The 24,636-nt window shown below is 42.8% G+C and overlaps 1 protein-coding gene across 2 annotated transcripts in view; it reads right to left on the bottom strand.

Annotated features, from left to right (window-relative positions):
• Positions 1 to 241: 241 nt before the first annotated feature.
• Positions 242 to 24,636, bottom strand: part of HGD (homogentisate 1,2-dioxygenase) — a 45,492-nt gene continuing 21,097 nt past the window's right edge. The window contains exons 5-15 of one of the 2 annotated variants that reach the window (XM_029214257.1): positions 22,300 to 22,371; positions 20,191 to 20,250; positions 18,406 to 18,497; positions 17,171 to 17,205; positions 16,262 to 16,341; positions 15,210 to 15,309; positions 13,016 to 13,140; positions 10,757 to 10,861; positions 8,352 to 8,478; positions 3,485 to 3,666; positions 246 to 589 (exon numbers count right to left, since the gene is read on the bottom strand). In XM_029214257.1, the coding sequence (XP_029070090.1) occupies positions 440 to 589; positions 3,485 to 3,666; positions 8,352 to 8,478; positions 10,757 to 10,861; positions 13,016 to 13,140; positions 15,210 to 15,309; positions 16,262 to 16,341; positions 17,171 to 17,205; positions 18,406 to 18,497; positions 20,191 to 20,250; positions 22,300 to 22,371 (1,128 nt within the window). In that variant the 3' untranslated portion in view covers positions 246 to 439. Of the gene's footprint in view, positions 590 to 3,484; positions 3,667 to 8,351; positions 8,479 to 10,756; positions 10,862 to 13,015; positions 13,141 to 15,209; positions 15,310 to 16,261; positions 16,342 to 17,170; positions 17,206 to 18,405; positions 18,498 to 20,190; positions 20,251 to 22,299; positions 22,372 to 24,636 lie in introns of both variants that reach the window. The other variant, XM_029214258.1, reaches the window with a different exon arrangement.

Below are 24,636 nucleotides of genomic sequence, written 5' to 3' on the forward strand. Positions count from 1 at the left end.
CCTGCGCGTCCGGAGCCTGTGCTCCGCAACGGGAGAGGCCACAACAGTGAGAGGCCCGCGTACCGCAAAATAAATAAATAAAATAAAGTAGTGAGAAATACTGCTTCCCATTCCTTTCTGTTCTGTTGCCTGTCTTCTTACTCCAGGAGAACCTAATCTCCTGGTCCAATCTAATGGACTTCCATTCCTGGGCACCACAGGTCTGCCTCATCAAGGCCTGATTATGACCAACTGCCACTCTCACAGAACAGCAGCAAGTATTTATTGAGTAATTAAGCTGACAGCACTTTCCAAATACATCTCTATAAATGTTTGAGTTCCTTGACTGTGAAAAAGTTCTCATTTTAACCAACCTCCTCCCCCAGTACTGCCAAAGAGCATGAGATTCTAAAGGAAATCACACAAATCCATCCTCCATTATGGTAGCAATGCTCCAGTCTCAATTAGTTCCTGCAGGGTTTCTGGAATTGGGGGTGAAGTGGCTCTTGAGAGGTTCCCAGCACTTGTAGTAGTTCTCATCCAAACAATTAGAGGTCTTCAGGCCCCACTTGGTGCCGGCCATACTTAGAGAAGACTCAAACATAAATGCCTGTAGGGAATGAGGATGGGGACAAGAAAGAAGAAAGGTGGATAATAAAACACATTTGATTAGATGTCAAGAGAGATGATATGAGTAGGTAGAATCTTTGAATAATAAATCATGTGTGCTAGCACGGTGAGGAGAAAAACTCAAGCCTTGGGCTCTGGCTCTGGCCCTACTACTTATAAGTGGGTAGTAGCTTGTGCAAGATCCTTAACTTCTCTGACACTCAAGTTTCATTCTGTCAAATGGAACTGGACACGTAAGCATCACATTGTCCTTGTAGCATCATGGAGCTAAATTTGCTAGATCCAAGGGCAGAGGTGGGAGAGTCCTAGGAATATTCTTCTCAGGGGCCTTTACTGCGGCTATGTCCATGTGAGGGAGAACATACTTCCCATTTTGCAGATGAGGAAACTAAGGTTCAGAGCTGGGAAATGACTGTCTAAGGTGATAGTAGTAAGAAATCATAGAGCTGGGATTTGAGCCTTTCTTTTGCAGGACTCTGACCAAGAGATAGGCTGGGAAAAGGAAAAGAAGGAAAAGAGAGAGTGAGGAGGAGGAGATGGGAAGAAGGGAGCAGGAACGTCTGTAGCACTTTTAAAAGCCCTGTCCCAGAAGGTTCTGAATGGTGGATGTCCTGCTATGTTCAGGCAGGTTTCATCTGCAACAGAAAGAATATGCAAGTGCCCTGTGCATCCTAAACATTCCAGCTTCAACTGTTGCTGATTTTCTGACTCACTATGGCTTAAAAAAAAAAGAAAACCCTACAATTCTTATGTGCTCATGTCACTGGAAATTTAAAAAATATACATGGACAAAAGGAAGATAAAAATTCTCTTTGTGCCACAACTCAGAGAACCCATGTTAATGTCTGGTGTCTAATATACATTAACTTCTTTTTGCCTAAACAATGGAGAGGGACTTCCCTGATGGTCCAGTGGGTAAGGCTCTGCACTCCCAATGCAGGGGGCCTGGGTTTGATCCCTGGTTGGGGAACTAGATCCCGCATGTGTGCCACAGCTAAGAGTCTGCATGCTGCTACTAAAGAAGTGCACATGCCGCAACTAACATGCCGCAACTAAAGATCCCACATGCTGCTACAAAGATCCCATGTGCCGCAATTAAGAACAGGAGCAGCCAAAATAAATAACTAAATAAATAAACAAACAAATACATAAAATAATAAATAAATACATATTAAAAAAATAAAACAATGGAGTTGATTGTCTCTGGCTGACTTCCCGTGACAAGCTTGATATGAGGACCAAGTAAGATCATATGGAGGTGTTGTGCACGTTATAAAGCACTATTCAGATATAAAAGTTATTATTAAGGCCATAATTATTGTTGTCTCTTTGCTGACTACTTCTTAGGAGCCTTGCTGTCTGACTGGAGTAACAAAACTCCATCCCAGCTGAGCTTTGAAGACAGTATTATAAAGTTAATTTAATGCAAAGTGGTATAAAGATAAGGCATATGGATGAGCCTGGATCCAAATTATGTAATGGGAAATGGTGAGGGAGACCCAGTTAGGTCTAGTAACGTGTTGGACCCTCCTTTGCCAGGTAGTCTGGGCTCCCCTCCATAGGAGAGCTCCTTCTCACTAGAGCTCCAAGCCCTAGACATTCCCCAAAGTCTTGCTCCTCATAGAAACAGCCCTGTCCTGTGCCTCACTGTTGCAAAAGCACTGCTCCCTGGTAACACTATCCAAAGCCAAGTTGGGTACTGAAGGTTACTAAGTGGTAACTCTGGGGTAACCTGTGAACTTCCAGGAACTTTCAGAGGTAATAGCTTAAGATTATCAATATTTCATAGAGCTCTCGCACAGAGATGAAGGGGTTCTACAGAAACTCTGCAGAGGCCCTTGCAAGGGGAAATGGAGCCGAGGTCCAGCAGATGGGACTTGCACCCTGCCCCTGCAGATCAGCTCCATCAACTATGGTCCTCAAGTTGGAACTGCAAGTAAACTGCGTTGGGCAGAGGGACAGATAAGCTCTCTGATTAGGTAGTTTGCAAGCTGGGCATGGAGTCAGGCAGGTCTGTGCTATCAATTTTAAAGTCAGGTGGCACTGAAGGCATTTGTTTAAAACTTTAAGGCAAATTTACATATGATTTAGCATAAAATTACTCCTTGTGGTACATAAACTAGAATGCAAAATAAAATGAAATCAAGTACCACAGCTAACTGCAATTGTGTTCAGCCTCAGTGTTTACAGCATGACACAGGAGGAATACAAAACAGGTTTTAAATCCCATCAGCTTCATCCCATGCCAAAGGAGAGCAAAAGAAAATGAGAAAACAGCTGAGAACTGCTGCTCACAATCTCTGACTGTAGTCAGGCAAAGGTTTCCTTGACCCTCCTGGGCTTGAGAAACTAGCTAAAGGTGACATCCTGTATCCCCTGTTCCTGTGGCCCTAGAAGATTACTTCAAAATGCAGGAGATGACTCTGAGACAGAGCATATATACAGAGGGCTGCATACAAATAAGGGAAGACTCCTCACATAGTATTAAAAATATCTCCCCTTATATTTGAACAGTGCTGTACAGTCAGCAGGGTTAAATCACAGCCACTGGCTGGATTGGATGCCCTACCTATTCTACAGATGGAGAAAATGAAGCACAGAGAGGTTAAGTGACTTACTCAAGGTCACACGGAACCAAGAGCTAGAATTTGAACCCAGGTCTGACTCCAAGTACAATACAAACTCTTTTTACCCTACCACATCAGGAGTCTAGTGTATACACTGGGGTGTGTGCATACACACATGGGAACATACACATAGACACACACTCTCCTCTCCTGACTCCTTCTTTGTGACTTTGGAAAAATAAAAAATAGCCTCTCAACAAGGTTGGGGACCCCAGAAGCCACCAGAGCCTCACATCTAACTTGCTTACCATGGTGCCATCAGCAATCCTCTCAGGTGCCAGCTTGGCTTTACTGGCCTTCTCAAAGCAGTCGGCATCAGGCCCATGGGGCGTCATTGGGCTGTGCAGGCTGCCTCCCCCTGGCAGGAACCCACCTTGCTTTGCCTCATAGTGACCTTTGATGAGTCCCATGAATTCACTCATGCAGTTCCCTGGGAAGGTTGAAACAGTATTATTTTTATTATCTCAGGCAAGGCCCGAAAACACCAAGACCTCTCAAACATTATTTCCACAGAATGTCAAGAAGATAGGAGAATCTGATAAATTTCATAGAAATAATAAAGAATATAGATAGACAGGAAAACAACTGCAAAACATTCATTAGGGTGGAATTCTTGGTAGGCAAAGCTCTACTCCATGGCCCTGTGGATTATCAGAGGTCTTAAGTTCCACTGCCTGGATGAAATTATGCTAGATCTAAAGAAAATCAGGGCCCAGACAAGAATTTTAATAATAATTAACATGCAAATCATAATAAAGAAGGGATGTACTCCATCATCTAGGCTTACAAGCCCCATATAAAAATTATCCTCTTTCTCAGATCTGAATCCCTTCCCAAATAGCCTCACAGTCATACAGGGTATCACCATATTTCTGGTTACCAAATTAGAAAATTGAAGTGGTGTGTGTGTGTGTGTGTGTGTGTGTGTGTGTGTGTGTTGTTGGAAATGTGATGTAATGGAAAGAACCCTGGACTTGGAGGCCGTTAACAAATAATAATCTGTGTGAAAAAATCTTATTATCTATAAAAACTAATCCATAAATACTATATATTCTAACAAATACCTTCTATATCTGAATCTAATATCATCTTATTCTTTCATTCTCTAAAATGTTTCTTAGATTCATTCTTTTTCCATTGACATTCTCTTCATAGAATCTGAAAATCTTAATATTGGAAGGTACCCCTACTTATACTCAAAACAGAAATATTCTGTACATCATTCCTGACAGATTACCTTCTGGGCTCTGCCTGCATGCCTCCTGTGAATGGAAGCACTCTACTCAGCAAAGGAACCTATCATATTACTGAAGACTCTGGGTGTTAGAAAGTTCTCCCAAGTTAAATGGAAATTTGCTTTCATATAAGTTAAGTATACTGGTCCCAGTTGTGCCTCCAGAATCAACAAAATTTGACAAAAATCACCATGTTTCCACTTTTTCTATCTTATGTTTCTGTTGAAACAAAGCTCTTTATCTAGAGCAAGAATTAAAGAAATATAACACCTGGGTGAATATCTACCCATCTAACCATCCATCCATTCATCTGTCCATTTCCTACCCTATCCATCTGCCTCTCCATCCATCCAGCATATATGGACACTGTGCTAAGTACTGTGATAGAAATGAGTAAGAAACAGCCTCTTTAAAGTTCTTCATAGTCATAGTCATAGTCATAGTCTGTCCCATGAGAGTGCTGACAGTGCAAATCTTAGACGGAGAGGAGAGATGTGGCATTGGCAACCCTTGCAAAGCCAAACATTTGACATGATAAATGCTCCACCCCCTTCCTTACTTGTGAATATAGCCAAGTGCCAAAATACTTGTGGAACTGACTGAGCAGCCATAGCCATTTTGCCCAGAAAACAAAATGCTGCTGCAGGCCCCTGCAGAAAAGGTAAGACCCAGGTCATAGCTCTACTTGTTTCTCCATGAAGCAGAAATAGAGGAAAAGAAGCAACTGTAAGCATAAAGTGTCTATATTTTAAAAGCAGTTCTGTTCATGACTTAAATATGCTGTCACACTCCTTGATCTAGTATGTATCCTCAGGGTCACCTTCATGGCTTAATTTTGGGAAGAGAGCAAGACAGAATTCAGCTTTGATCTGAATATGAATTTAGGTAGCAATGATTTGGTGATGACATTTCTACATCATTTTCTGTATTTCAAAGGACACTGGGAAGGTAGACCTTGCCTTTTTGATTAATGCTGAATCCAGTTGACTAAGGTGCATTAAGATGACTGGAGGCGGGCTTCCCTGGTGGCACAGTGGTTAAGAATCCACCTGCCAACACAGAGCACACTGGTTCGAGACCTGGTCCAGGAAGATCTCACATGCCATGGAGCAACTAGCCCGTGTGCCACAACTATTGAGCCTGCTCTCTAGAGCCCGCGAGCCACAACTGCTGAGCCTGCATGCCGCAATTACTGAAGCCCGTGCACCTAGAGCCCATGGTCCGCAACAAGAGAAGCCACCACAATGAGAAGCCCACACACCACAAGGAAAAGTAGCCCCCGCTCACCGCAACTAGAGAAAGCCTGCGTACCGCAACTAGAGAAAGCCTGCATGCAGCAACGAAGACCCAATGCAGCCAAAAATAAATAAATAAATAAATTTATTAAAAAAAACAAGATGACTGGAGGCAATATTTCTACAGAAATCATTCTCCACTTCTGTAAAGTCACATCAAAGTGGCAGAGATTTTGATTACTGCTAAAGCATTATTTTTATTTATTTATTTTTTTTGCGGTACACAGGCCTCTCACTGTTGTGGCCTCTCCCGTTGCAGAGCACAGGCTCTGGACACACAGGCTCAGTGGCCATGGCTCACGGGTCTAGCCGCTCCGCGGCATGTGGGATCTTCCTGGACCAGGGCACGAACCCGTGTCCCCTGCATCAGCAGGCGGACTCTCAACCACTGTGCCACCAGGGAAGCCCTAAAGCATTATTTTTAATATCTCTGGTAAAAATAATTTCTAACTCAGGGTTCTGGGGTTTTTCCAACTAACTCAGGGCAACCATACCTCTCTGAGATTTATCTATCCTGGGCCAAATTTATTTGAGAGTCTTTAAAAAAAAAAAATTAGAAGAGGCATTTCACGAGGCCATTTGTTTCAGGCAGTCTGAATTACAAACTAAAATCAAGCAGTGGATTGACAACTGTAGCACAGGAGCGAACCTGGGTGGGGAGACAAGCCCCAGGCCAGCATTTCTCAACATGTGGTCTGTAGACCTCCTGCATCAGAATCCCCTGACTTGCTAGTTCAAAACGCAGATTCTGAGGTTCCACCTCAATACCAACTAACTAAACTCTCTGAGAGTGGACCCAGGGAAGAATTGTTTTAAAAAGAAGTCATTCTAAGTGGTTTTCATATCCCCTAATGCTCTTAAAGTGTGGTTCCTGGAACAGTTGCATCAGCATCATGAGGGAACTTGGTACAAATGCAAATTCTCAGATCCTACCCTGGACGTTCTGAAGCAGAAATTCTGAGGGTGGGACCCAGGAATCTGCGTTTTAACAAGCCCTCCAGGTGACACTGACACATGCTAAAATTTGAAAACCACTACCTCAGGCACGAAGAGCAGCCTCCATATAAGAACTATGTGAAATAGTGAAGTATCAAGGATTAGTATGTGACGTACAGGCTATAATCCAGAGCAGTTCTCTTGCCTTGACAACAGGCTCTCTAGGGGACTAATTTCCAGGAGGAGAACAGTTGGGACCTGTGATGGGCTTGATATTCTTCAGAAAGGACATAGTTTGTTACATCTCTATTCACAAAGTATCTGGTGTCCTTGAAGTGTTAACCAGTTGTGTCCTTTTCAGGTGATTTCATCTGAGAAAGGTGATGCTGACATTTGACCATGAAGTGACCTTCTTCCATTCTGAGGGCCTTTGTTCTCCACCCTCTACAAATGCTTAAATTGCTCATTTAGTCACTGTTGTATCCTGTTAAAGTACTGGCACCTGGGTACATATCGAGAGGCGCCTCAGAGACAGAAAGCCCTGAGGTTAACTAAAGAAAGGGGTTTGTTTTTTAGAATGTTCCAGCTGACATGCACTTCAGAGTCTTTCCAGAACTCTATGTACAAAAATGCACTCTCCAGGAAGTAGAATTGTGCGTTGACATTTAGGTTGGGTTTATAGCTAGCTACTGCACAATTAAAAATGCCAGCTTCATTAAGTACAGCCATGAGGTACCTTATTCATTCTTGGCGATGCATTCACCTGTTAAATAAATATTTATTAGATGCATATCATGCACTGGGCACTGTGCTAGGCATATCCGTTAGTGCCCATGACTGGTCCGGCATCGGACTGCCTTCATTGAATCCTGACTCCACCACTTAACTAGCTGTGAGGCCTTGAGCAAGTTACTTAATCCTTCACAGCTCAGTTTCATCTCTGAAAAAAAAAAAAAAAAAGTGGCAGGGGTGGAGGCAGATAATAATGATACTACCTACCTTTCACAGCTGTTATGAGGATTGACTGGGTTAATACTTTTAAAGAACCTTAGAGCCATAGGAAATTGTCAGTAAGTGTTCGCAGTAAGTAAAAACAGTATTAATAAAATGAAAAAAATCATAGATTTGGTAAGTTCTGTTCTAGACAACAACTGCTTTGCAGAAACTGCTTCCAGAATAGGATCCATCCCCTAGTGTGGACTGCAATCTGCTTTACCCCTCCAATTATTATTGGAGAAGGCACATTTTATTGGCTCTTGAACCAGACTTAGATAATGAACTTTCCAAAAACAGCAAACTAACCAACAACATCCCGTGGTTCTTCCTCCCTTTATACCTAAAACGTAGAGAAACATCTTGCTTCATCCTTTACCAGCCTTTGTGCCATTCTTCAGGGCCAGAGGAACTGAGCTCTAGGCATTACACAGTTGTTTCCTTCTCAGAGTCAACACGCCACTGCCATCCCCAAACAAGTTGTGGCGTTTAAGTAGCTAAAATTCTGGGGGAGCGGCACTGGGCCTGGGGAGGCAGGCTTTGAACTCCAGCCAGGACAGGGCGTCCAAAAACACCTTTGGCAGCATTCCCTGTGGGTAATGCTGACCACTCTGCTGTCTCCTTGGTTTTCAAATGTAACTTGGCAAAAGACTTACTGTGGTAATAAGGAGGCCTGAAGGTCTTATCAGCAACTCCCCATCGCGGTGGGAAGATGACAAAATCAGCGATGGCCACTCCGGGGCGGACAGACTTGGCAGTCAATACCGTGAAAATGGATGGGTCCTGTGAAAGAAAGGACAAGGAAAGCCTGAAGACACGAGGAAAGGGAGGTGACTGAACAATGACACACGTTACCCATGCATGAAGGGTTTTTGAGTGAAACTGTAATGTCTGATCAAACCACAGGCCAGGCTAAGAAGTCTGGGCTTGTCATCGAGGTGTAGTAATCACTCATCTGACTTTCCCCTCTTGCTGTGCTTGAAGCAAAATGAATTAACACCAGCTAAGGAGATTCTAAGCAGCCTTTTCACCCTGCTGAGCCCTCATTTCATGTAAGTACTATCCTGTGGGTCTGACAACAAGCAGTGCATGCCTCGCAACCTCAGGTCAGAGTGACCAGAGCTGGGATGTGCTGCAGGGAGCTCTTGGCAGAAGGGGTGCTCAGAGTAAGGTGGAAATAGAAATAAAATAATATCCAAGGGTTGGTATAGATGTAGGATGTGCATCTCTTTAGAGGAATCATGGAGATTCCAGATGGTATCCTCATTGCTTTCTTACCCTTGTTTGACTCTCAGGTCTAAAATGCATCACTCGTCTGGGTGGTGGTAGTGTAGGGGAAAAGGGAATAGGTGGGGAGACAATATTATGATTTATCAAGAACTTTAGACTCCTTCGGTGGAAAGACTGAGATTCAACTTAATGGCAATCAATGATCATGTTTGCTTTCAGATGCCACATGAAGGTCTGGGATTCAAAGATGATTGAGCACTACTCCTTGCCCTTTAGCATCATTAGTGGTGGTGGTGGGTGTGTGTGAGGGGGACTGAAGGAGTAATGAAACAAGTGCATGAATAATGAATCACAGCAAGGTGCCAAGGGAAATATAGCTTTACAAATAGAGAGCCAAGGGGGTACAGAGTGCCTATCTACTGAGAGGATCAGGGAAGGCTTCAAAGAGGAGGTGACATTTGAGGTAGGACCTGAAGAATGAAAGGAGAAAGAAAGAAAAAGAGAGGGAAGAAGGGAGGGAAGGAGGAAGGAAGGAAGGGAAGGAAAGGAAGGAAAAGGCAGAAAGGCATTTTAAGCACAGAAAACAGGAAAGATCAAAATGCACAGAGATTTTGTTGAGGCAAGAGAGCTAAAGCCCAGAGTGCACTGGCAAAAGGGAGAGGGGCAAGAGGTGGTACTGGAAAATGAGCCCAGGGCCAGATGGCGAAGACAATCAGATACCATGCTTCAGAGCTCAGACTTAATCCTAAACCACAGGGAACCTGCAAAGGTTTTCTAATGCTGTGATAGAATGATCAGGTCTGAATTTTGGGAAAACAGCTATAGCAGCAGTACAGAGGAGATTGGGCATGTGTAAATGCAAGTCAAAAAACGCTTTATGCTGTGAAAATGAACACTTCTTCATCTGTCATGAGAAATGATCTGAAACTGTTAAAGAAAAGGTAGCGAAGCTCAAATAAAGCTCTATCAGTGTCTCAGGATCCTTTTTCTTGCTGCTTTGGGCATGATGCCTCATTTTCTTTTCCCTTTTGATTTTATTAAGTGTTGCTGCTCTTCAGAAGGGTAGTTTTGGGCCCCTAGAGGTAAGCTGAACTGGCTCAGAGTAATCCTTCTGTCTCTGGTTTCTTGCTTCTGCTCTAATTACCCCTCCAGCTTGTGGGTTAAGTTAATCTATTATGCAAAGTGAACTTTCCCCCAGGATCTCAGGAGTAGCACTTTATCAAGAATGTGGGGCCTTGGGGGCCTGCACTGTAGGTTGGGGACCTATTTGTAGTCCCCTGATTGACTGAAAAATATGATCGAGTTCATAATCTAGAATTTCTTTGGTTTAAATTCAAGCACTGAACATTATGAGTAACTTTAGAAGAGGGCTGTCTGTTCCATCATGGCTAAAAAGAGCCGGGAGTGGAGGCACTGGAGTGGGCAGCCAGAGCTAGCAGACTCTTGGTATTTATGAGCAGGACAGAGAACTTTCCAAATCCAGAAATGTTTCTTCCTCACCACTCCATCACTAACATTAGCACCGGTTTTCTTTTGGGGATATATTTTCCAGGAAGAAACCAAGTTTTTAGCCATGTAGGAGAGTTCCTGTGAATACTCTGTAGGGTGAGTGCTGAGCGTTTAGCCTGGGTCGCCCTCTAGCTATGTTATTTACTCCTTCACTGAAGCCTTGCAGCAGATGATTCAAATTCCTGTCAGCACAGCGACAAATGACTCGGGCTTCCAAGGGTGACACTGGTAGTGTTAAATCTGTGAATGTCAGGGGTCTACTGTGGACCCCTCCCACCTATGGGTGTCCTCTCCCCAGGGCCCCTCCGTGGGCCAGACTTACTGCGTGGTCAAAGGTCACTGAGTTGATGACCATGAAGTTCTCCAAGTTGTACTTGTAGGGCGTATAATTCCCATGCCAGGCCACAACATTGAACGGGGAGACATCCTGATTAACAACAACAACAACAAAAAGGCAGGAAAGGGTGATTTTAGCATGTAATGCTTTTGTAGCTATGATTCCTCGGTTTGTACTTGGCATTATTGTCTCTTTTTTGATGTGATTCTGTTCTCATCATTTAATAATACCATCTTTGGGAAAAGTATCACCCTGCATCATCTTGTGGTTGCTTCACATTCTCTCAAACTGTCCTCACTCTGCCGCTAACCCTAGTCTTCCAGTTCATAAGCTGCAGCTGCTTCTGATCACATGTGCAGCACAAGCACAGCGCATGCTCCAAGCAGTGCCTTTTCAAGAATTTTAACACAATTGTGAGAATCTGTGGATGCCAGCAATTCTTTGACAATCTGGGCCACCGTCTGGGTTTCCCAGTGCTGAGGGTAGGCACTTGGCTGTGACTGCTCCCCAGCTAACTGCTGCCCAGAGGAGATTCTAGTATATTCAGTGCCTGGGTTGGTGAGTGCAGAAAGGCTAGAAGGTCTCTAAGAGTTCCAGCCCCAGCGACTTGAGATTTCAGAGCAATCCTAAGGTGATGCTTCTTGGGTCTGCCCTGGGGTAAGAGAGGATCAGTGTTCTGTTATAGGAAGGTAGTTAGGCTAGGGAGTCCAGGTGATGCAGTCCGTGTAGGTCAGCCTCCCAGGGCACAGATCATGGCAGAGATGGGAGAATGGCAGTGGGGGCTCACACAGAGAATAACCCACACAGAGTCCATTTGGAAAGTGGAAACCCATGGAGCTGCTGGCTACCTCTAGAATGGTGATCTGCTATCAAATATATGTCAAATATAATACAGGGAATAGTCATTTAAAAATGAACGTGAATGGCACAATTTCGTTCCTTTTTATGGCTGAGTAGTATTCCATTGTATATATGTACCACATCTTCTTTATCACCATTTGCAGAGACGTGGATGGACCTAGAGACTATCATACAGAGTGAAGTAAGTCGGAAAGAGGAAAAAAAGTCATATATTAACACATATATGTGGAATTTAGAACAATGGTACAGATGAACCTATTTGCAAAGCAGAAATAGAGACACAGAGGTAGAGAACAAACATATGGACACCAAGGGGTGGGGGGTGGGACGGACTGGGAGATTGGGATTGACGTATGTACACTACTATGTACAAAGTAGATGGCTGGTGAGTGCCTACTGTATAGCACAGGAAAAAAAAAATGAATGTGATTTCCACACTGCATCCCCAGAGGTCATCATTTTTGCCAGGCTGGAGTAGTAGCTCAGCACCTGCATTTTAAACAAGCTTTCCTGAGAATTTCTGATGCAAGTGGTCTCTGAACCACATTTTAGGAAATCCTGATCCAGAGAATATGAGGGTGACTATGTGTCAATGAGTGTGACAATGAACCCTCAAGAGTTAATTTTAAATGCCAAACTATTTGGTCTCTGCTGGTTAGCATACCTTCTAGATGCTGTCCAAAGAAAATAACGTGCCTTAGCAAAATATAAGCAATAAGTTAAATGGGCAAAAATAAAGCAAATGAATAATGGTAAACAGAAGAGATCTTTGGATTATTTTTACTGTATGGTTACTTTATTCTACTATATTATATATCCAGTATATGAAGTAATAATGTATTATATTACAGATTATATATTGTTATTATTATCTATGCCTTTGCTTATCTCCTGAGTTTACCAGGCTGGTGCTATAAACGAAGTCAAACTAACTGAGTTCTGCTTGTTTTCTGTCAATTGTTGCTTGTATTTGAAAATATGGTGACCATTGTTGAATATAAGTCTTAGATGAACTGCTATTAACTCATTTCCCTTTTCAGAACATATTGCCCTGCCTGTATATTATGCTTCCTCCACCATTTATAGAGACCTAGATATTGCGGGGGTTTTATTGCTTGATAAATAGAAAGAGCATGCCCTTTGGAGTCAGAAAGATATGGGTTTGAATGCTGATTCTGTCATTTACTGTGACATTTGGTAAGTTATCACCACCTGGCCTGTTTTCATGACTACAAGTAAGGCAAGTAGCACCTTATTTGTAGTATCTTAGTGATGTGGTAAAGATGAAATAATATATGTAAATACTTAATACTAGCCTTGGCAATCAGAAGGTGCTTAATAACTATTCATTCCTTCCCCTGCCTACAAACCCGCTTACTTTACCTGTTTGGCAGCAAACATCTTGCCCTGGTATTTATTAATCACAGTGTAACCACCTGGCACTTGGTGATCTTCGTACCAGGCAACAGGTATCAAGAAATCACGAGGATTGGCCAGGCCATTGGCTCCTAGAACATAATGACCCAAAAGTCTTTTAGACACTTCTGAAATCACATAGGAAAGATGCCCATTGTTGCACAAAGAGAAAGGGCTTTCTTCCACGTCAAAAGCTACTCCACAATTTGCTTTCATTGTTCAAAGGCTCATTGGAATCCCAGTCTGGTGCCTTTTAAGGAGGACCTAAGGAATTTGGTCAGAAAAAAATCATGAAAATATCGTCATCATCATCACCAGCATTATGTCCTAAAGTTGTAGAGTGAATATGGTTTATAAACATTTTACATACATTATCTCATCACTACAGGGGAGGGAAGGGGAGGAGAGGGAGAGACTAGAAAAGAGGAAAGGTAAGATATGATAGAATACTAGATTTTTTTTTCCAAGAAAACTCTGATGACTCTAGAAGTCATCTACAGTCCTTGAGAAAGGTTACATATTGTAGCCCCAGGCGTGCCTCTGCTCCTCAGACAGAACTCAGAATCAACCCAAGCCTGAAAAACTGCTCTGCAGCCTGACAATCTGTCTGCCACTGAGGGAGACAGTATTTGGGACTTGCCTGCTTACCTTTGCTTTGTGAGTGTTCCCTCCAGAGAGAAAAAAATAAATCAAAAGACCAAAAATGAAAAACGTAAGTGCAAAAACATAATTTAACTCTGAGTGGAGAGACCTGGGGAGTGTTTTATCATTTCCAGCTCCTGGGGTTTAAAAGAAAAAATGTCCCCAGCTGGTTAGTAAATTATATATATTTTCCAGAGGGTACGTGTTCCATGGAACCCGGAGGCTCTGCTGGCTCTGGAGCAGCAGGAAGCCAGAGCAAAGTGGGAAGAGCGGGTGGAGAGCAGGATAACAGATGGCCCACCATGGCTCCACTGCGTCTCTGCTGCCTCTCACCTTCCTCTATTTGGATCCCCCAGGGGAGTGACCAGAAGGCACATGCTGGCCTGTCCCTGGTTTGCTTTAAAAAAAAATCTGTTGACAAGGAAAGGGAAGAGCTGGGGGCTGTGGCCACCACCTTCAGCAAACATGCCAAAGATGGAACCAAGGGCCAATTTTCCCAACCACTCCTTTCACTCCCAGGGACGTTTTGCGAACAACCCCTCCTACCGCCTTCACTTCTCTCGCTCTCCCGTCTCCAGCTTGCCAGAAGAATTGGGGGTGGGGGACCTTGTTTCACTTTTGAAAGTTTTAATCTGCCTCGTGGAGGCTGTGGTTTCTAGCTCCTTCACAGTACTGAGGGAGGTACGCTTTTTGACTCTCAGGTGTGTAGATGTTTTGGAGGATGCTCAGTAGGAATGTGAGGTTCATAGACTGTATGTCTTTCAGTCTGTTTCCCCTTTCCATAGCCACATAGCCCCTACCATTGTTATGGCTTTTCCCATTTTATTGTCTACATACAAGCCACTCATTTAAGAACATGATCTTCCTTCTATCCACAAAACCCATTCCCACTTGTACACTTTTTCTTAAGCTCATCTCTTTCATTTTCCCTCAACTTTCCATCAAGGATTAGTCAAATCTTATCTTTTCTATGAAGCTGTTACTGGAGACTTGGCCTACAGTAACCCAGACTTCTACATCCTCTACGGTATACTCTGTATAACCTGAAATCTATTACATATTGTTTTGCTCTCCAATGGTCTGTATACTATTCTAGAGAGAGATTTACCATGGGTTGGCTTGGATCGTTTTCTGTTATGCGTGTATGTGATGGGAAGAAGCTTGTTCTATCCTTAATGTGGTTCCTGTCATTACGCTCAGCACAACATGGGAGCCAAGACAAGCTGATGGACTGGTGCACTGACCAGCTAATTAATGAAGCTGTCATCTCATCAGATGGGTCAGCTATGCCACCTGGAGCCCCTGAACTTAGAAGTCTGAAATAAGAAGTCTACGATTGCTCAGGGAGCTCTAGCATGTTCTGAAATTCCCAACTACACTTGGTCTAGGGAAGAAGTTGTCTAGAGAGGAAAGTTGAAGTTTGAGTGAGATAAAGAGGGGAGATGGATGTTTAACTTTCATGCAATTATCTGTGTCCTATATTTCAAGTCAGGCTTAGAAGCTTGCATTGAAGATTTACCAATCGGTCCCAGGTCAGGCAACTCAAAGTGGACGCCGTAGACCTCCAGGATGTAGCCCCTGGTCTCCTCGAAGACATCTATGCTGAACCGCATTCCTCTCTGGAACAAAAGTAAACATTGGTGTGCTCTCCCAAATTATACCTGTAGTTATAAAGAAGCTGCCCAAGAGCCATAGCCAGCCTCACTTGCACAAGTAATTCTGTAGCCTGTTGAACTATGTTGGAGAGGTGACCAGCTCAAAGAGGAGGTAGAAAGAAAAATTTAACTTCTAATCACATCTGTGACTCAAACCAATTCTAGTCTACTCTCTCACTGGGTCCATAGATAACAGTGCCCTGATTTAGCCAACTTTTAAAGAAATCCATCTTCACTGCTTTCCACCCGCACCAGGGCCTTATCCAGAGTGTGTATAAATATTTAGGAAAGTGAATTGACAATGTTCTTTGCTTTGTGGTTGTGTACTATTTTAAAACAAAGTAGGGGGCTCCCCTAGTGGCGCAGTGGTTAAGAATCCGCCTGCCAATGCAGGAGACACGGGTTCGAGCCCTGGTCTGGGAAGATCCCACAGGCTGCAGAGCAACTAAGCCTATGCGCCACAACTACTGAGCCTACGCTCCAGAGCCTGTGAGCCACAACTACTGAGCCCGCATGCCACAGCTACTGAAGCCCATGTGCTTAGAGCCTGTCCTCCACAACAAGAGAAGCCACTGCAATGAGAAGCCCACGCACTGCAACGAAGAGTAGCTCCCGCTCGCCACAACTAGAGAAAGCCTGCGTGCAGTAATGAAGACCCAACACAGCCAAACTAACTAACTAACTAACTAACTAAACTAACTAACTAACTAAATAAAATAAATTTGAAAAATAATAAAACAAAGTAGGCACACAAGTCTAGTTACCCTTCTGCACAGGGAGCCTTCTGTATAACTCAAACTTCCTCCCCATTGCCCAGACATGACAGAGAAATTTTAGAGTTGGAAATAGCAGCAGTTGCAACATCAGATTGCTCCCAAATTAGGGAGAAGCAGGGAGAGGGGGACACATCACCAACCTGAATGACGCATATCTCGTTGGGCTGAACAAGCATCTTGCCAAACTCGGTGTAAATGAGAAGTTTCCCTTTCTGGGGAACTAACAAAAAAGACAGGGTGGCAGTGGGTAGCTCTTTTCAGGCGAGAATGACTTCATGAAGAGTAAAAGGCTTAAGGGCTGCATTTGCTTTTTCATTCCAAATGAAAAGTACTTTATTGAGTTTTATGGGGGAATATGACAGAATTGACAACTTATGTTAGCTATTTTACTATCTAGAAAAACATGAATGGAAAAATTGACTCTGCTTTTTTCTTCTTTTCTTTGGTTGCCAGGTAAGGAGCTTGTATTTGCACAATTCTGTGGCTTGACCAGAAAGAGCAGAAGAAATAGGATGGAAAAAGACCCATTTCTGATAGTTCCAGCAGAATGCTGACATTTGCATATCTACTGTCTACATCAAAATGTTCACTCCATAATATCGTACTAAAACCATCGAAAAAGAATGGGTAGACCAGAGAAATCCCTACTAGACTTTCCATCCTTCCTGATGGTCTCATGAAAATTTGTATTTATATTGCAGATATCAATGGCAGATGGTCTTTTCTTGGGTGAGTGTGAAGGCAAATAGAGTTATCTTAACAAGTTAATCACATGTTGGTATTACTCTTCATTTCTTTTCAGCTGCCCAGATCTCCCAGATCAGAAAGGCCCAGAAGAAACGAGCAAAGACAGGGAGACCAGGAAATAGAGTAGGGCCTTGGGGGTACACAAAGAATCTTTTCCAGACCTCCAATCGCCTTTACACCTCAGTCTGTAGACTGCACTAAATAAGACAGATTGAAAGGAAAGTCATATGTATACAATTAAAAAGTAGCTTATGACTAGGGATCAATTACCAATGAAAGGGTCTGAAATCTTCAAAACTTACCAATCAAGAAGTCTCCATCCGAATTGTAAAAGCATCTGAAACATATAGAATAATTCCTATGATTTTCAGTTTTAACACTGTCCAGGCAAATTAATTCACTGCACAAATTATTGCACAGTACCTGGTATGTGCCAGGCTTAGTGCTGGGTGTAAAATGATGAGCAAGATGACCCCATCTCTGCCCTCATGGAGCTTTAGAGTCTAGTAGGAAGTCAGACAGCAATCCAACAATTACAGAACCATATCATCATAAACTGTAATGGCACTGTGAATGTCACGTTCAGGGGACTGAAAGAATAATGAACCTGATCTAGTCTGAGGAGGCAGCCAAGGCTTTCCTGAAGGGGGAATGTCTGACCTGAGATCTGAAGAAATCATCTAGGCAAGGGCTTGGAGATGGGATGGGGGTGGGGTGGGGAGAACATTCCAGGCAGAAGGAACAGCACAGGCACCTGCTCTGAGGCAGGAAGGCACATGGCAGGTAGAAAGAACTGAATGAAGGCTAATGTAGCTCAGGTAGACAGACAGGAGGAGCCTGATATGACACTGGACTCCAAGGGACATCTCCAGTGCCTTGTCATAGGGCCGTGATTTTGGCCCTGATTCATGGCTCAGAGAAGTTAAATGACTTGTCCTAGGTTGCTCAGCCAGGAAGAATGGATTGGGCTTTGGACACAGCAGTCTGGTTCCAAAGGTAGTGTGCAAAACTGCTATGATATTCTGCTTCCCAAAGAAAAGGCAAAAATGACTTTTATGTAAGTGTTTCTGATTGAAAAAAAAATCTAATATGTAAGTTCTTTTATTTAGGATCTTTAAGCTTACGCAAAGTTATTAGCTGAAGTCAAAGTCTGCCACCAACAGGTAGCCCTAATGGCTGCTCATATAGTATGACTTTGGACTCAAGAACAGCCCTGGGGAACCTTAGAAGTTAAGGATATTCTGACTCAAACCTGATTAAAGTCAAGGTTTGAGTCAGAATACTTAGACTACTCCTGCTTTCAGTGCTCCATTGTCCCTTTTGTATTTGCATTGTTATGTGACATTCTTATTTATGCCACAGAAGTCAGTCAACATAGAAATGCTCATTTATTGTCATTATTTTAAAATGTATATCAAGATTGCTCTGGGGTAAAAAAAAAAAAAAAAAAGTAACAGAAACAACAAACCAGCCTTCACCCTCTTGCCAGTAGCTCTTGGGGAAGGGGGCTCTCGTGCCATAGCTCTGAGCCACTTACCTGTTCCCCATGGAGGTGTTGCAGAGGAAAATGTGGACAGCAAGCCCATTGTTAGACCTGATGTCTCCAGCTCCACATAAGGTGTGCAGGCCCTGGGAGAGACCCGCATGAGAGGGAAAGGTGAATGAGGCCAGCCCTCCCGCTGGTCCCTAAGAGTCATGAGGCAAATTCTACTAGGGTCTTCCCTTTGGGACCAGGGAACCCGGAATTTACTGACTTATGTTTTGTAGATGGTGGCTCACCCTCATTGCCAGGCATGGCCCTAGGTCTGGATTGTCTTAATGGCTCCATCAGAGTTGACCTTACAGAGCATCAATTCATTACTTGGCATTTTATCAGTTTGGTGCTTAAGATCAACCTGAAGGAGAGTTTCCTTTGGAGGTAAAATTAGGCATCTAGGAGGCTTGGGGAGGAAAGTTGCAGCATTAAGGACCAATTAATGCCCCTCAAATATACATTACCATGTGGGTAGCCCTCTGCTTATGAATAGGGTCAGCCCTAATCTTTCCAGAGCAGGGTAGAGGAAAGTATTCTGACCAACTGTAATCCTCTCTGCTAATAACCCACAGTCCCAAAGACTTTTAACACATGGGCCTTCCCGAAAGGTGGGAGCTCTGTTCCTCCAGATATCTATAATTCACCCAGAGTGAGGGATTTCTTTTTATATTTTAACTCAATTTGCAAGTTTGGGGTCTATTTAGATGAGCCCACACAGGGCTTGGAGCACTTAATATGATAAAGAATTCAACACAGAACAAACAATTTGGCCTAAGGCTGGGCACCTGGACTCTCCTTAAGTAAGCTATGAGCTGAGCTTGGTGTACAGAACCCTCCCCTGGCTTCTTTGAGCCCCACCTCCTTGTAGCTCCCAGCCTCTCTGCTATATATGCTTTGTTCTGAGCACAGTTGTTCCAATACTCCCAGCACCTATAACTACCAAGCAGAACTTCTAATCAGCATTGTGCTAACTAGAGTTGCCACCCTGAGTCGATGCTATTCTAGCCCAGGGATCCATTTTGGGGAGTTCATGAAATTGGATGGGGAAAAAAATTATATATATATTTCACTAATCTCTGACTGAAATTTATCATTTCCTTCAATTAACGTGAATGTAAGCAACAAACCACAGCAGTTTTAGAAGTGCCTGTAACCTTGTACTGATAGAAACCATAGATGCTTTTATATCACATTATAGTTGTTACAGATATCCCAAAATATCATTTATGCTCATACTTCTAATAACCATAGTTGTTAGATCTTTTCATAGATCTTGTGATTTAGTACATTAAGAAGGTAGCATATATATTACTATAAACCAAACCAAATTTGCTATTTTAATATTTTTATCACTGTATTTCAATATAATTGGCTTCTTTGTAATTTTATGTAATTTATTTTATGCATTTAAAAACAAACACAGGCTTAAAAATAAATAAATAAAATAAAAACACAGGCTTCCAGACTTTCAAAGGAGTCCATGGAACAAAAAGGCTCAGAACCCGTGTTCTAGCCAGGAACAAAGAAACGTGAAGTAGGTAAATACCCAATTTCCATTGGCTGTTTGGAGATGTTGTAAATAGCTCACAAGTGCCCTTTGGTGTCAGTGGCCATATAGTGCCTGTACGTAAGACATCCCTCTGCCAGCCCCAAAAGCAGAGGCAGGTGGTGCTATGTCTGCTGCTTGCCTCCAAGGCTGCTTCTGCTCGGCATCCAGCCTGCAAATGGCTGGATCACTCACCGCAGAAGAGAATGGTGGGCAGGTGTGGATAGTATTGACTTACTTACTCTCACGAAGTCCACTTTCTTCTGAGAGGCTTTTGGAATCTCAAATGGTTTCCATCTCAGCTGGAAAAGAAATACGCATACAGAAAAATTATTTCACAAGGGGAAACCACAGACTTTCTCAATAAATAGCATGAAAAAGGACAGCTGCTCACTCTGTGAGGCTCTGACTACTTGTGATTTTGTTATTTTCAATTTAATAATTATCCATCATTTCCTTAAAGGGGCTCAGTTGGGTTCTGTGTGTGTATGCAGGGTGTATGTTTGTGTTGTGTGTGAATGTTTAACCTATATGTATATATATTGTCTTCATTCCTTAGCATTTTAAATTACAAAAATAAAAAATCATTGCTTCCTATTTCTTTTAACATTTTGCTCTGGCACATCAGTGAGTTTTGACTGATGCTGCTTTTTATGCTATTTATAATCAGCTCCCTTTCCTGGTGTGCCAGCCTCTCTGTGTGGGCTCCTGACACTGCAGGGGAAGGCTCTACTTCTTACTTCCAGCCCTTGGAGTTTTCAATTATTTCTTTAAGAGAAAGAAAAAGCACCCAGCTGAGATTGGATTTGGTAAATGCAGTACCAGGTTCAGCTTCCTTCACCAAACCCCGTGATTGTCCCCAGGCTGCCTGCCAGTTCAGTTTAAATCACAACAATCTTTAATTTAATAATGAAATGATCTAAGCAAGTAGAAAGTAAAATCAGCAGGTCTGATCCCTACTAGAAGTGTCAGCCCAGCACTTATTAATCAACTTGGCCGCGGGCCTGACCCAGGCAGTCTGGCAGCTGATAAACCCAGCAGCCTCAGGACATCTCATGGAGTGACCTGCACCCCGAGGGCTGGCTCCACTGGTTGCAGTGCCTGGTCAAGGCAGGCCCTCCAGTGGGTCATGGGGCTCAGCTCATTCTGTAGTCCAGAGAGGCAGCTGGGTGGGAAAGGAAGCAGCACGTGGAAAAGGCAGTGCTGGGATGGTCCTGCTTCTCTGATGTACACAGTCAGGCAGCAGCCTTTATTTCTTAAAAGCAAAGCAGGATTATCACATTCTGGGACTACTTTAAAAGAATGTAAGATGTTGACTTGAAAAACATTGTTGAAATCATGCTTCAGAGAGAAGGAAAAGGTTTAGGACTAATTCCACTGGGGATGATATTTCCTGGGGGAGTGGGGGGAACCCGAGACCAAGGATCTAGGAAAGGGTTTCTCAACTCTGGCACTATTGACGTTTTGTGTCAGACAATTCTTTGCTGCAGGGGCTGTCCTGTGCATTGCAGGATGTTTAGCAGCGTCCCTGACCTCTACTCACTGGATGCTGATAGCACTCCCCCAAGTTATAACAGCCAAAAACGTCTCCAGACATTGTCAGATGTCACCTGGGGGACAAATATTCCCTGGTCGAGCACCATTGACCTAGGAGGATATTTCCCTGACATCAGCCAGGGCCACAGCTAAGCACTGCTGGCTTTTTTTTTTTTTTTTTACCATGAACCATTACCTGCTGCTTCCCTGTTTAGTAGCAGCACAGAGTTTGTACACCCAGGAAGATTGTCTGGAAGATAATATTACTTAGAATCTTGGTTCTAAGAGGAGTCATCATTCTAAATTTCCCAATGGAAGGGATTTAAGTATCTGATCAATGGTTACCTGGGCAACCTTTTAGATCTATCCAGAGATTCTAAACCCTGGCAAGCCATGAGAATCACCCAGAGAGTCTTTGAGATCCCAAAACAAATTAAATCAGAATCTTAATTCTGATTGAGAAGGTAGGGCCCAGGCATCAGTATTTTATAAAAGCTCTGTCTTATAAAAAAAACTTTAATGTGCAGCTATGGTTTAAGAATCAGTACACCCAACCCAGAGAGCCTGTGATTTTTGTATTGCTATTCATGTTCATGTTCAGAAAAGTCCACTTAGTCAACCAACCAGTCAATCAACTAAATTGCTGTATCTAGGGCCAGTTACCAAATAGCAAGGATGTTTAAATAATACAAGTCTAAGGCTTTCCAAACCTAAGGGAAAAAGAAGAGCAAGAAAAGAGAGAGAAGAAAGAAAAAAAGAAATAAACAAAAGGAGCAAGTAAGCAAGAGAGAATCCCAGTAATAGGAAAGCACTACCTGGTTTGTTGCACTGACACTGAAACTGAGCAGGACCCTGCAGGGCCCTCCCAGGTGTCCCCTGTTTCTTGTCTGTAGAAAAAAAAAAAGGCTTTAATTTGCTAGGCCTTCTCTGAGTTCCAAAGAGCAGGCTCAAGCATTTAATAGGAAGAGAGAGTCACAGGACTCCTGGATCCTCCTCAAGGGATATACATATCTGTATCTGATGCATATCTTTGAGTTGTTCTGCAGAAATTAAGACCCCTACCCAGTAGAAGATGGTGACTATATGCTGACAACAAGCACTTAGACCCCAGACTGGTTGGAACCAGAAGGCTGAGATTCCAGAGACATCACTGTGTTACCTCACCACCAACCAATCAGAAGAAAGTCACACACCCTGCAGTCCTCACCCCAAATTTTGCCTTTAAAAACTCTTCCCCAGAAATCATCATGGAGTTTGGCCCTTTTGAGCATGAGCCACCTTTTCTCCTTGTTTGGCCCTTGCAATAAATCTTTCTCTGCTCCAAACTCTGACATCTCATTTTGTTTAGCCTCACTGTGCATCAGGTACATGAACTTGGGTTTGACAGCATGACAGCACCTTTGTAGATCTTCCTGAAATTAAAAATACCTGTTATGGGTAGAAATAAAGTCCTGGCCCCTAGAGAAGAGGTTGGTACATTTTGAGTAGGAAAGACTGAACCGGAGAGGCCAATGGGTTGGTTTGGTTAGGTTTTTGCTGGTCAGTTTTTCAAAGTCTTCTATAGCACATCAGTCATGAGGAGAGAGAGCCTGGAGTGGAAGGTGGAAGGGCACCTACATGACGATGTAGGTAACATGCCTTCAATAGGGCCTACATCCTGGATGAGGCGGTGGTCTTGAAGAACCTTCTCTAATGCAAAAGGTGATGCCCTTCAGATGATGGAGATGTTATAGGGAAAGGAGTAATTTATCTGCTGAGTCTGATGGCAGAGGATTGTGCAGGACCTATACTCAGCATATCATGAACAATAATAAAGACCCCAAGGTGGTTCTGATAAACCCAGTACCCACAAGAAGAAGCCAGCTTTGAGTCTTCAGGTAAGAGATTTGGGTCAAGAGTTTTGGTGCAATATCATGTTGAATGCAGGGAGGGAAATTTGAGGAGAGGATAAACAGGAAGAGGCTATGGAGTGGACAGTGGAAACATCTCCTGCTAAAGCCAGATATTCAGACTAACTGCATGCTATGGAGCAGTAACCCTCTGATCCAAGGCCAGCCCAAGGGGACTGTGCACTGGGCTGAGCCAGGAGACCTGGGTTCTGCAGCTGCCTCTGTTCCTATTTACTCTGTGACTTCTGGCAAGTCACTGGATGCTTATTAACTGATTTAATTCTATAACTTTTTAACAGTTAATTTTGTTTATATTATATATTATTGCTAAAGAAACCCCCACACAGAATTCAATTATTAACATTTCAAAAACAATGAAATCAGTTGAAGTACCCAATACAATGTCTTGACTATAGTGGATATTAATATATTTGTATTGAATGATTGAATGAATGAACAAATATAAGACACTGAGAACATTGCTAATATCTCAAAAAACAAGACTAAAGCAAATTTGTGAGACTTTTGGAAGTCAAAATGACATTCAGGCGATAGCTAGTAAATTGACAAATGTTTCTAAAAGTCCTGAGATTGTTTCTAAAATATAAGTCAGTTCTTTACACATGTGAAAACCCCTCAGTTCTTCCATATCCTTTCTGATTTTCTGTCCAGTTGTTCTATCAGCTGTTGAGAGAGAAGTGTTGATGTTTCCAACTATAATTGTGGATTAACTCTGTTTCTCCTTTCAGTTCTATCATTGCTTCACATATTTTGCAGCTGTGGTCTGCAAATTCTATTGGAAAATAAACTCTTACTAGAAGTGAGATGGTCAAAAATAATTTGGAAAGCATCTTCAACAGAGACTAAAGTTAGAATTAAAAATTCTTTAAGGTTACCAAAGGAGTAGGAGAATCATGGCAATATTTAATGATCAGGATTTGAAATTCATGCTCAGGGATGTAAATGAAACCAAAGAATCGGACTCAGTATTTCCAAAGTCAGAAGATTGCGAGGTGTACTGGATGATCTGAGTATCACCTTCAACACTACATAAGATTCCCTCCAAAGCTGCCTTGGACTCAACTAGATTGGATGAGTTGGATACTCTCAACAACACTGGTGGGATAGAGGTAGACATATCATTAGAAATTGATAACATCTATCCCAGATTTTGGAAGTAACTTGTAGATGCTTTTGTGATCATAATATGCAAACAGTTGTTAGCAGCAGCTATGGCTAGGAGAGGTCCAGGGTAATGTACTA

Source organism: Monodon monoceros, unplaced genomic scaffold, assembly GCF_005190385.1.
Source record: "Monodon monoceros isolate NGI ecotype Baffin Bay Population unplaced genomic scaffold, NGI_Narwhal_1 Super_Scaffold_11, whole genome shotgun sequence".
Taxonomy (NCBI): domain Eukaryota; kingdom Metazoa; phylum Chordata; class Mammalia; order Artiodactyla; family Monodontidae; genus Monodon; species Monodon monoceros.